Source organism: Falco rusticolus, chromosome 12 (genome assembly GCF_015220075.1).
Source record: "Falco rusticolus isolate bFalRus1 chromosome 12, bFalRus1.pri, whole genome shotgun sequence".
NCBI classification, from domain to species: Eukaryota; Metazoa; Chordata; class Aves; order Falconiformes; family Falconidae; genus Falco; species Falco rusticolus.
The window spans coordinates 20,207,656-20,220,654 of NC_051198.1; the positions used below are offsets into that span (position 1 = coordinate 20,207,656).

General features: G+C 41.5%; 1 protein-coding gene across 6 annotated transcripts in view; it reads right to left on the minus strand.

Moving 5' to 3' along the window:
- Window positions 1–201: 201 nt before the first annotated feature.
- Window positions 202–12,999, minus strand: part of EML4 (EMAP like 4) — a 162,849-nt gene continuing 150,051 nt past the window's right edge. For all 6 annotated transcript variants that reach the window (XM_037405244.1, XM_037405243.1, XM_037405242.1 and 3 more), the window contains 4 exons: window positions 9,409–9,496; window positions 8,051–8,149; window positions 3,539–3,669; window positions 202–3,041 (listed from right to left, as the gene is read on the minus strand). In XM_037405244.1, coding sequence (XP_037261141.1) covers window positions 2,577–3,041; window positions 3,539–3,669; window positions 8,051–8,149; window positions 9,409–9,496 — 783 coding nt within the window. In that variant the 3' untranslated portion in view covers window positions 202–2,576. The remainder of the gene's footprint in view (window positions 3,042–3,538; window positions 3,670–8,050; window positions 8,150–9,408; window positions 9,497–12,999) is intronic.

A 12,999-nucleotide genomic window follows, 5' to 3' on the forward strand; every position in this document is an offset into this window, starting at 1 on the left:
AACAAGGTCGATACTTAGGAGTGTCAGCATTATTCATAATGCTGAATTAGCTTCTTTTTAGGCAGTCTGGGAGGTTAACAAAAATGCACAAGTTAAAAAGGTTCTTCCAAAATCATAGACCCAGACATTGCAACTGTATCACAGCATCCACTTTATATACAGAAGGAACCAGAACAGACATGGAGAAAAGACACTGCAACACATTATTTTGATTATTTTAATCTTCAAAATTTTCTGCCTTGAGACAGGAATGCATGATAGATAGAAATGGCTCAAACATCTTCACATGAAACACTCTTAATCATAATTCATTCACAATTATTTTTCTAAAACATCTACAGTTACGTAATCCCACCCATTTCCATCCATTATCACAGATTTAATTATTTGTTAAACAGTAGTTGCCAGCAATTGAAAGCTGTAAGGCTTTTTGCATATTAGTAGAATCTTCGGAACTACAAACACAAGAATATCACAACTATAACTCTCACTTTACATGGCAACCCCAGGTGACAGATGTTCCAAAAAGAAATGTGTTGCTTATGTGGAGTTCATAAAAATGACAGAGAGAGAGCTCTGTGCCTTGTTAGCTCTAAAATCCTTTCTCCTTTACTAAGATTATTTGCTAAACCTACAGCATATTCCTCATTTGGAACCAAGAACTTTGACGAGTTTTATCTTCCATTGCTCCTGTTTGGCAAATTTGCGAGTCAGGCAAACGAGAGCTCTCCAGTAAAACCCTATGTACAGAGCACAGTTTAAACAGATGGGTTGCTTGGAATCCATATCTCCCTCCATCTGAAGGGAACTACTTTGAGGTTTTCTGGAACTGTTGTAAACAAGAGGATATTTTTTTTATATATATGTGTGTATATATATATTTATATATTTAATATATAAATGTTCTAAATGTCCTTTGGGAGTCCATTTGTTTTTGTCTTTCCAAATGATGACTAAATACCTGATCTGTAGCATTTCTCCTGAGAAGATACTAGTAAGGGAATGACAGTTTTGATGCACTTTGGAATGGCACAATCACGTAAACGCTTGCACAATTAAGACTTATGAACTCATCCAAAGTTTCTAAACATGATATTCTAACTAAGAACTAAAATACGAGCACAATGCAGCAAGTTAAAAAAGAAAATTCTATGTAATCAAAATATAAACAAGTACATAGGAAATGGATATCTGTCAGTAAATCTATATCTTTTTAAAGTAGGAAACATATGCACTTTAGAAAAAAATGTAGCTATCTGACAAACTTCGTAAAAAAAGTACTTTCCAAATGCATAACAAATGCCAAGATATCCCGTAACTGGCCAGGTATAGCCACATGAGAGCTGCATGGCTTAGAGCAACCCAGGGAGGAGTGGGAGGAAAAAAAATATCACAAAAACAATAGATCAGCAAGTCTAGGAAAAAAAATAAAATCACATCATCATCATCTAAATTACTGTATGCTTATATCACAACTGCTAAAGGAGCTGGGGGCTGGGGGGGGGGGGAAGTAAGATTGCAGTTTAATGATTCTTAAGAGTTACCTCTAAAAATTCAGAAGAAAACTATCAACTTAATATACTAATCCTAAGCACCAATTTAATAATTTAAATTAATTGTATTTATATTTCTCCTACTAGGGATGGAGCAAGTTCTGCTTGAAGGCTTGAAGTTTAACTCTGGAGCCCATCTGACTTCTGTGTACTTGCCATGCTTCCTCTGCCGTTCACATCAAAGTCACTGTAAAGATTCTCTTTAAGTTTCAGACTCTCTAGGCAAGCAATTCTTTGAAGAGACAATTACATCCTACAGTTTAAATCAACTTTCAAGTCACGAAAAGTGAAACATGCCTGTATTTGGTTAGTCTGTTATTAAATATTCTATGAAAATGGAACAGCCGACAAAATTCCTCGACAGGATTTGCCTTAGAACTAGCAGCACCCAGGGCGGACCAACTGCGAACACATCCAGACTCCACTAGGAATTAGTAGTGTTAGAAAATTGCATATGTGTTAGATCAAGAAGGCATTGCCATACACATGGCACTGTTATGTTGTTTTCTCTTTTTTTTTTCTTAATGTGAAAAATAGAAACAACAAAGGAAAACAGCCCTAGAAAAAGCTTTTTGGTTGTTTTTTTCTGTTTTGTTTGTCTTCGCACCTGGAAAAAGCAGCACAGTACTCCCCAGCTGGAACAGCTCAGTGCTTCCCATCAGCTTAGTTCTTTCAGAAAGCATTTTCACATGGTTAAAGTGGTCTACTTCAGCTAATTCTCAGAGCACAATTTTTTCCAGTATGTATTTCATGCCACTTCCTGACACAGCAATTTCAGAACTGAAATGGATCTATGGTAATGTCCACTACTAACTGTGACCAGATCTTGACACAGACCATCAAGCCAGGCCCTTGGGATGGTTCCACACATCAAACTGAAGCTCAGACTAAAAAAAATCATCTCACTGAAACTCAAAAGCTGGAGTGGTCATGAATCTCAGCTACTTTTCCCTATTTGAACCCTCACCCGGTAATGAAAGCACGCACACCAAGGGAAAATGACAACTGCCTGAGCTGGGAGCATTAAGACACCGGTGAGTTATCTTGCTGCTCTTCAGTGACCGTGGATTCGCTGTGCTCCTCGCTCATCTCGTTGGAAGGCTCCTCATAGCCTGGTTCAGCAGGATCCAGGCTGCTCCCTTCACTTTGCTCCTCGCTTTGCTCTTCGCTGGCCTCCACAGACTGCTCCAAGTTGCTCTCCAAAGAAGCCGGAGAGCTGCCAGTTACACTTTCATTTTGGTTCATTTCGTTAAAAGGCTGTGGGAGAGGTGCAGGAGACTGTACAACGTTTTCACTGGCAGGGATGGGCACTTTGGTTGCACTGATGTCTACGACAATGTCATTCTGTGGTAGAGTTACCTTCTCCACAAGTTTCCACTGAATAATACTCATGTCTTTCCCTCCAGTTGAAATCAAGTGACCATCGCTATGGGTGAAGCTGACATTTGTCACATGACTACTGTGAGCGCTGTATTTGTGGCTTGGAGCCTATTGAAAACAAGCAGAAACGTAAATCACATGCTTGACTAGAAGAGCACATGATACCGAAATCTAGAACTCCTGTTATTTTTGCTTAGCCCTCAAGAAGAAAGCTCTTAATTCACATAGGAGTAAAGAACTATACTCATATTAGGTTTTCCCCCACAAGACAGCCTCTCTTCTTAAGGCTTGTAACTTGGGACAGACTTTATGCAAAAAGTCATGGACAACACCAAGGCTAGTGGACAGAAAGCATCAAGCAAGCCTCTGCTCCAGAACTTTAGGAAAATTATTGTCACTTCCCTTTTAGGCATATTATTTTATCTTTTCTATTTTATATATAAACTTAATGGAGAAAACCGTGCCTTTGTCTCTAGCACTGTTCTCAGATACAAACGAGCTATTTAGCTGCCAGGTTCTGAAATGACCAAGCTGGAACAGGTGCCTGGCAATGAAAGCTTCATGCAATGCAAACAAGCACACAGACTAGACTGGTCTAGACTTACCTTTGGCTTGGAACAGGGATACTGAAAGAGATGGACCTTACAAAAATCATCAGCAACTGCTATCACTTTTCGGTTATGGGATCTAACAAGGGCGTTTATGTCTGTTCCATCTGATCCTTCGGGCCAAACTCCTAGGAGAGAGTAGAGCAGATACTTAGTGATGGTAGCTTTGGAAACAAATTAAAAGAGAATTCATAAACAAAAATAAACTCCATAAAGCTGTGGGAAAAGGCAAGCTTAACAAAAGGTAAGTAAGACATTCAACTGGAAAATGGAATATGCATTGCATTAAATGTCATTAATATTTTGCTACTCTAATGCCACTCCCCCACGCCATTCCCTCAGCCAGGATAACCTCTTCAGCTTAATACAGGTTTCCTGTTCAAAACCTCAGTCTTGTTTAAAGCTTATCTAAGTTTACTGCTAAAACTGGCAACCCTTAATTTAGCACTTTCATTCATGCATAAACATTTTAAAGGCAAAACTGATGCCAAAGTGTGGAACAAGCCCAGGTACAGTACATTATGCAGAGATTTATTTTGGTTTTGTTTTAAATCTTAGTATTTGCGTGATTCAAATTTGCGTGATTGATGGTACTTTGCACAGAAACCTAGCCTGTATGGGCTTCGTAGATCTAAGTACTGTCAAATGCTTAAGTACAATTCAATATGCTTTTAAGTGAAAAGAATGACACAGATATGTCTAGACAAAAGAATAACAACATTGCCTGGACGAAAAGCACTGAACAAATTGGGGAGGGGGAAGCTCTAGTTTGAACAAAAAATAAAGACCCCAGAGATTCCCGTAACAAAACTGATGATTCACATCTGCAAGGAAAGCTGAAGAAAAGGTAAGCAAAGGGTTATAAATACTTATTTATGCAAAGGTATCATATTTTTACCGCTCAGACTTGGGCTTCTGATTAGTTCAAGAGTTAGGAGGAATTTCCTCCCCTCAAATTTCACATCCCCCCCCCCCCCGCCCCCGAAAAAGACCTGTTTGTCCAATTGACTGAGAGGGATGTTCATTATCAGATATGAATATATCTCCTTCCTCCCTTACAATCACTGACTTTGGTAAAATAAAAAACACGTGCTGTCTACTATTTTGTACAGCTCAAATCACCAACTTATTTTTTAACTCACACTATCTCTTCTTGTTTTTAAACAAAATGGCAAATAGTGTTTAACTTTTAAAGCTGTTTTTTTTATTCTTCAGTGGGCAGAGTAAGAATTTTATTTTCTCTTAAGAATAACAAAGGTAGCTTGTTAAGCTTGTTACAATGCCAATAAGCTACACTGTAGGTAATCTACTAAATAAAGACATGAAATGCTAAGGAAAGCATTCAGAAATATTTTAGTGATTTCACATCAATGAAATCGATCTGAAAAATATATACTATTCAAGACTTTTCAAGTAGCTCAAAATTAATGAATTTTAACTTTCTCCTGCATTCTATATATAGAACACTGTCATCAGCTGGGAATAATAACGAACTTCAAAAGAGTTTCCTGAAGTTTCAGCTACCACCTTAGGCAGACTGTGCCAAGCAGCTATGCTATTTCCTCTTATTTTTAATTTAAGATTAAAAAGACTAATATTCAAGATTGCATCTCTTATTAAACATCTTTTGTGTTCACAAATTACTTTAGCAGCTCTAAAGGTAAGACAACCCTCTGTCATAAGACAGCAGGATCTGCTTTCAACGTATCAGGCAAACATGGAAAACCCAAGACATTAATATGACCAAGTTCTTAGTTCTTAATAACTTTTAAAGTAACAAAATATATAAATATCAAAATAAAAAAATAACAAAAAATACAAAATCACAGGACGTTGTTATTAGGTACGACACCACCACTTCACTTTTAATAAATTCTGCTAGCCAGCAGTAAGCCTCTCAAAGAATCTGCTCAGACCAAAGTGTGGGAAATGTGCAGTAAGTCAGAGAATGACTTCAAGTGCGCGGGGTGCAGACTGATGATACTGCCGAGCCAACACAGTAACATCAACTGCCAAAAAGGAGCGATGCTATTCTCATCCAAACCACGCACTTCCATCCCCTTCTGCTGACAACAGTGCAATGCCTAAGCCTACGGACACACTATTCACAGAGCTAAATTAGTAAAACACATACCCCAAAAGCCCAAATCCCGTAAACTTAACCTTCTCTCCTGAACGTCGAAGTGAGCAGCCCCCAGCTTGTTTGGATCCCTGAGCCAGCTGACCCTCAGGTCAAAGCCAGACTTCTCCTTTGGGCAGCAAATATCTGCTAGGTTGGCTTAGCTGCACCGTCTGATTTAATGGGAAAATACTTGCCTTTGTCTGAGACTGAGCCATAATTCTAAGATTCTGCAAAGGGTGTCAGACTACCAGACAATATCAAATTAATGCATTACGAATCCTGGCTAGGAAGTTTAAATATATTTGTTCTGCCCCAGAATAACATCACATTATCTGCTTTATCTACTTCACTCCCAGGTCCTCTGGCACACTGAAGATTTTGAGAGCAGTTGAGACTAATTAAACTTAATCCAGAGTAGTTAAAGTTTGTATTAATCCAAAAGGGAATGCAGACAGGATCAGCAGACTTGTCTACTTTTTAAAAGCAAGAAGTAAAAAGGCTTCTTAAAACAGAGCTGCTCATCTCCAGCCTGGCCCCAGTCACCAGTAGCTTTTATCTGACAGCTGTTAGAGACAAAGCCAATGGTCTAGATGTGAAACGAAACTCCTTCTGCACACCCACACCTCACTCCTTAGCTGAGAAGTAAAGGACACTTCTGGGAAAGCGCTGGGATTCAGAGAGCTGCTCCTCTTATTCTGTCTGCTCTACCACCAAATGTAGTTGCCAAAGTTCAGCAGCAACAGAGCCACAGCCTGCTACCTCCACATTTCTGGTACATTTAAGTACTCTGCATAAAATGTAAAATGGCTTCAGCTCCAAGGCTATTCCAAGAAGGAATATTCAGTCCTTACAAAGTGTTTTCATTGCTCCTGCAGAAAGATGTCACATTAGCATCAAAAGTTTTGCTTTCCACTTTTGCTGGCGTCTCCCGAACCTTCTGACAACTCCGTTTCAAAGAAGGCATTTGTGTTGCACTATTATTTCAGTCACAGTAGCAAAGACAGTGCAGAAACGATTGCTGTGGAGCAATTCCTTGTCAGCCCAGGCTTACGTGCATAGAGCATCAGGAGGAAACAGACATGCACTCCACTTAACCCAGACAGACAATAAAAACCAAACACGTACACAACCCGAATCACAGTTTTCAGGCTAACGGGAGCCAACATTTTCAAACTAGCATTTTGCTTCAGAAACAGCACGCTACTGTTTATTTCTGCTACCTACTTCAAGTTCCAAACAACTCAAAACCACTCGCATTGTTTATCACCCAAGTCAGCTTCCTTCTCTGACCCCTTTTTCCCTGCTCTGCCTCAGGCCTTTGGTACTCAGAAAAGCAATCAAGCCTGGTTATGAAGCACCAAACACCATCCACTCAACCAATGTGCCACACAAGAGTCAGCGCTAGCCCACATATCAACTGCAATCCTTTTAAGGCTACTCGCTCATGAAGCACGTAACGGTCCTAAAACTGGCACAACAGGTGCCAGAAGCTACAGAAAGCACTCACAGTTAACTGATTTTCTTCTACCCTTCATAAAAATTAATCTTCACAGTTGAACTCCTAGTAGCTGTGAAGAAAAGATTTGTAGACCTAACCTTCACCTCTAACGAATTTGTTGATTTTACCTGCTTTTGATCTTTCCAGTAACGTGAAGGACAGAGGCAGGGTATCTTATCTCCGTGGTGGAAGTGAGATATTCGGCATCCTGCTCATACAACTCGGTTTTACAATACTGACAGGTTGAACCATACTTTTCCACCCCTCACAGAGCAGCTCCACATTTATGGCCAACAGAGCTGCGTTCAGCACAAGCAGTTTGAACTGCCTGGCCCGTCTCAGACCGCGCTATTAAAATCAGATCCGTCAGCTTTGTAAATCTTTTTGTACATTTTAAAAATAAACTACTAGGTAAAGAATCCTTTTAATCGTTAAAGCATTTTTACTCTTTAGAAGTAGCGTATGTTACTCCCCTTTGACTACAGGTATCAAAGTGCCACCATGTTTTGAAGTCACGAACTATAACCTACACTCACATAGTCTTGTTCCTATCCCAACACAAGCTTAAGCAAAGAGGAATGCACATGTGACATATGAGCACTTTAAAATACCAGCTTTTTGCTTCAGTGCCTCCAAAATTGGTAGCCTAAAATGACAGCAGAAATACCAAATCCCAAACTTCGAGACTAAACGGAAATCAATCGTACATTGCCTGCAGAGCACCCAGTGCTCTGTATCACAGACAAGTTTTATGGACAGTCTCTTTGGTCTGTCATCTCAAGACCATCCTCAATAGTCATTTAGAGCCTATTTCTAATGACAAATTGAAGCAAAAGGAAACACAAAAGCACAGCATGAACAGCTTAAAAGCAAGTTAAATGGTGCTTACCGAACACCTGGAAGCCTAGCACACAAGTATATGTTGTCCAATCTATATCCTTACAGTCAGAACGATTCCTGATTAGTTTACAGCCACTTGGAATGTCCCCTGTAATAAAAAAAAAGTAAATGATGAGTTATATGGCATATAAAGTTTTATTTACATATGTACTCATTGAGGGTGCTAAGACAGTAAATACATGCATCTTACAACCAACCTGGAATCACACTGTAGAGGCAAAGACAGATCAGCACCTTTATCAAATTCCAGATACTTGAAGCTTCACTTGATATTTAAGTCACATTTACTTCTCATTTCCGTCTTCGCATCAGCACACCTCAAAAATACTTCCCTGCAGCTTGAGTCCCCTGCTACCTACTCTACAAAACACTTTAACGGAGTCTGTAATAGAATAATTTCTCCTTCCTATCAGCTCCACTGATGTGCTAAAATTCAATCAATCATTCAGGGCGCTCTGCTTTTAAACTGTGAGCGATTACTGGCAGAGGAGCCTTAGGCTGCTTTTCAACCTCTAACTAGGAAAGGAAAGATTGTCCATCTTGCAGTATACCAGCCCAGTACTAATGGGTCACAGGTCTTTGCTTCTCTATACAGGCAGTTATAAGCACCAACAGTTCTTTTTGGTAGATTGAGATATTGCACTATCCAGATTTGAAACCGAAGTTGTGACAGGCAGAAATAACATGTTATAGTGACAGGTATTTAAAACTGCTGACTCTTCTTGCCTGTACAGGAACAGAACTACAATCCTCTTGGATCTAGTTAAAGCCACAGGAAGACAACAATACAAAAAACAATTTAAAAACAGGCTGATATGCACTATGCAAGTTGAACTTTTGACATAACCACTATATATTAAATTCATATTTTCACATATTAAAAGAGACAAACATTATTACCACTAACTCACTGAAATACTATTGCTTTGCTTAGTTTTCAACACTATCAGCCAAGATAAAGTTTAAAAGAAAAGAAACCCTAGAACAGACCGGTGGCACAGACCCACTGATTTTATTCCTCTAAAATAACTGGGTTTGTTGACACTAATTAGACAACTGTATCTATTATTTTCAATGTATAGAACTTTGGGCCAACACCAAAATGCAGTGCCACTTGTTCTGTACGCTGTTAAACTGATTTATGACCTTGTAAAGAAGTAAGCTATATTTGGCATTGCCATTAGGTAATACACAGCTCTGAATAACATCAGGGTATCAGGTTACTCGAGTTCAGATCGGTTCCTTTGTCAGTAAGCATCTCGTACAGTCCTGATCAAACACACTCTTCTAAATATTCGGACAGCTAACACATACTTTGGTTGCCAGTATATTTAATTTCATACTTACAGTATAGTATTTCATAGTCTCCTGAGTTTGACATTATATACTTGTTGTCTGGGGACCAGTCAAGGTGTGTAATATAGCTGGAATGTCCCTGGGGAAGAATGCAGTAACACCAGTGTGAAGCACACACTTTAATTCAAACAGAAGCAGAAGTTGCACCCACCGACGGGACAGCTAACGGCAAAAAAGCACCTCCGCACCCACCCCAGGTGTGCCGCTGCTGCTCTTTCGGGAGAGGCTCTTTACCCCACAGTGCCAGACGTGAGTGTAACAGCTAAACAGACCCCAGCTGGGCATCCCACCCCTGCCCCTGCACGGTGCAATCTCCACTTGGAAACCATGTCCCTCTCGGACCCCAGTCCCAATGGACTCCTAGAAAGTACTGCTAGAATATAGATGAACTCACAGTTGTACTTGAATTAAGAAAGTCAATGTAGCTACTAATTGAGAAAGACAAGTAACTTGCACAGGATCATTTTTAGAGCCCAACAGAAAAGTGACAGACAGGACCCGTATTTTACTTCTCTATCCATTCAAAATAATTACCATTAAATGCACGCTCATTCAAATAACCTTTCGCTCATCCTAAAACTTAGGATTCCTTGGTTACAAGGTTACAACCACCACATAAAACTACAAGATCAAGGACAGGTGTTAGAGAATACTCTCGTAAGTTTTTTGAAAGTTTCTGCTGTGCATCTTACACCGCATGCATGTTAGTGTCAGCTTTGAGAGGAGTCTTCCCTATAGGCACAGAGTCATCTATATAAAAATCAAACACTATGGCCTAATAGCTTAGTTATCACAATCAAGAACACACTGAGGGGTAAACACCCTTTCTTTTTTTTTTTTTTTTTTTTGAGGGAGAAGCTAAATGCAGCTGATCAGAATATTCTTCCTGTGCATGAGCTTTTTTGTTGGTAGTAATAATAACAGAAATAATAAAGCTATGAGAGGCTCCAGAGAAGCCATACATTTGTATAAAGGTAGGAAAAAAATATTTCTCTGTAGAGGAAAGGGTAGGAAATCAATGTGACATCCAAGTCGTTCTTTTTCTTCTTCTACCCTTCCATTTCTTCTTACTGCTTCTCGTCCTCTTTCAAGACCAGCCATTTTCTCCCCTTCCTAGTCATTCTGCCAGGCAACAAAATGCCACTTTCTTCGCTGGCTGATACCAATTCATCTCCCTTTCTCAGCAAGCATTATGAAAATAGCGTCCCTCGCCCCCCCTGCCCAAGGTCTCTTGGCCCAGCCTGCACCCGCTGTGCCAGGGCCACCCTGGAGCACTGCCCCAGCTGCCACCACCCGCCACACCATCCTCCTCTACAGAGCCCTAAGAGATGCTGACTGCTCCCAGAATTACGTGTAGAAATACACTGGGTCTGTCTCCCTGTCCCCAAATCCTCTGTGAGAGACTGCAAAAACATTTAGGAGAAAGGCTAGCCTTTAAGCTTTATTTACTTATGAACTAGTCTCTGCCTCAAGCAGAGGAACGGTGTATTGACATAACTGCTTTGCAGTCATGGGTGGGATATATGATATCGACATGCAAACCTGGTATTTTGAGAGAAAGAAAAAATAAAGTAAAAAAAAAAAAAAAAAAAGCACAATTGGCTAGGGTTTTTTCTCCCCCTTCCCCTTATTTTCCAAGTCTTCAAATCTGAAAGTGAACTCCAACATGGAAAAGAATTGGTCAGTCATTTACTAAATCCTGCCAGACATTTGGCAGCTGTTAAAATTCCTGGGGGTGGCGGGGGAGGGAATAAAGCAATTGGCCAGGGGGCTCCGTGCTGCAAAATCCCCTCAGGCAAGCAGTCACCGAATGATGAACTGGAACATAACATTGTCGTAATATTTTCAACAGGAGGATCCCCTTTTCTATTAAAATCTTTGTTTGGTAGCTGTCCACTGATACGGCAACTCTTTCCTTTTCTGTACCTTTATATACAATGAATACAATTACCTATATTATCACTAGCTAATAAAACTATTTAAATAAAAGGAAACTGCCCAATTAATTGGCAATGTTTATCTGTTTCAGACATAAGTAGTGCAAGGGTTGAAATGCCCACAAGCCTATAGGATGGGCACACTAATTATTTCAGGTTAAGTCCAGCGTATCAAACACTTCAGCACAGCTGCCTCCGGTGCTTTCACCCCGCAGCTCTCTCGGGTAAATGCACAGCACTTGCTTCTACTTTGCTAACAGACCTCTCAAGATGCAAGGCAAACAAGAGACAGCGCCAGCTACCCTGGAGCTGCTGACACGCTGGAAGCTCATACCCCAGCCCATACCTTCACCCTGCTGACTGCATAGCTGGAGCCCTCAAAAAACAGCTGCACTAGTCGCAACGGTTGTTTCGGCTCATCTGAAATTCTTTCTGGTCACAACCAACACTATCCCTCACTGTGGGAACACGCTCACAGGTCACAGACTGGCCTCCCCGGCAGCAGCAGTGAGCCTGTTTGTGGCTGAAAGGGGATTTAAATCTAACAGCGGGCACAGAGCCCTTAAGCACAAGCTGATGCCGGTTCAGTAGATAAAATCCTTCTGAAAGTATTCAAATAACGTATTCAAGTTGGAAGAAACAACCAGAAGTTGACTACCAGGAGGACTGAGTCATACTACTTGGAGGTCACCCGCGAGGCTACTGAATGACAGAAGAACGCCAGAAGGACGCGGTGCCAGGACCCCAGCACCGGCCAGGAGAGCGCTCCGGCCCGCAGCGTGCCTGGGTGTCCCTGCGGCGGTCAGCCGGTGCTGGCACGGAGCGGAGGGGAGGCGCAGGGTGCGGGACAGCGGGTGGGCAGCCTCGCAGCACGCTCCGGGCAGCCAACACGGAGCTGCCGCGCAGGCTGGAAGGGCTGGGGCAGATCAGCCCCGACAGAAACCAGGTTGCTAATTTTGGCTTCTACATGCAGCCACTCAGACTGAGAAAAGTGGTTAGCAGAAATCTGCTTTGAAGCCTTAACGCTTCTGCCCGAGTGTAACAACGCCCGTTTCTCCCATCCCCATTTTTACAAACCCCTTTCCTGCCAAGGCAGAGGGACAGACAAATACAGCTGCTGGTTTAAATTACAAAATGTTCTCTCCTGATACATAATTCATATGATGTACAGAAATCTAAGATCTCACACATATTCAAAGAGCTCAGAAAGACCTTGAAGTACACAGCAAGCTAAATATTATGTTTGTTAAGATTAGCCATCTCTGAGTGATTTTATCTTTTACGGTTAAAAAATAAGTGACGGGGTGAAATGCTGCACTGAGGTGCAGCCACCTGCTGCCAACCCCACCAGCCCCACTGGGCTCCCAGCCTGACCCCCCCCATAGGCTCAGCCTCTTCCCCACTGCCTGAGGTCCCTGGGAAGGCTGCAGATCTGATTTCTCATCTCATGACCGTTGTGCTATCGGCTAACCCCATCACCACCCTGCCTGGGGGCTGCAGGATGCTCTGACTTACTCCACACCACAACCCTGCCATTGAGGAGTCCCCAGCACACTCAACAGCCTCCCGTGCCAGCTGCACCCCATGCCAGCAGCGAGACCCCCCTGACCGCCCTGGCGGCTCCATGTCCCTGGCCACAGCTGAA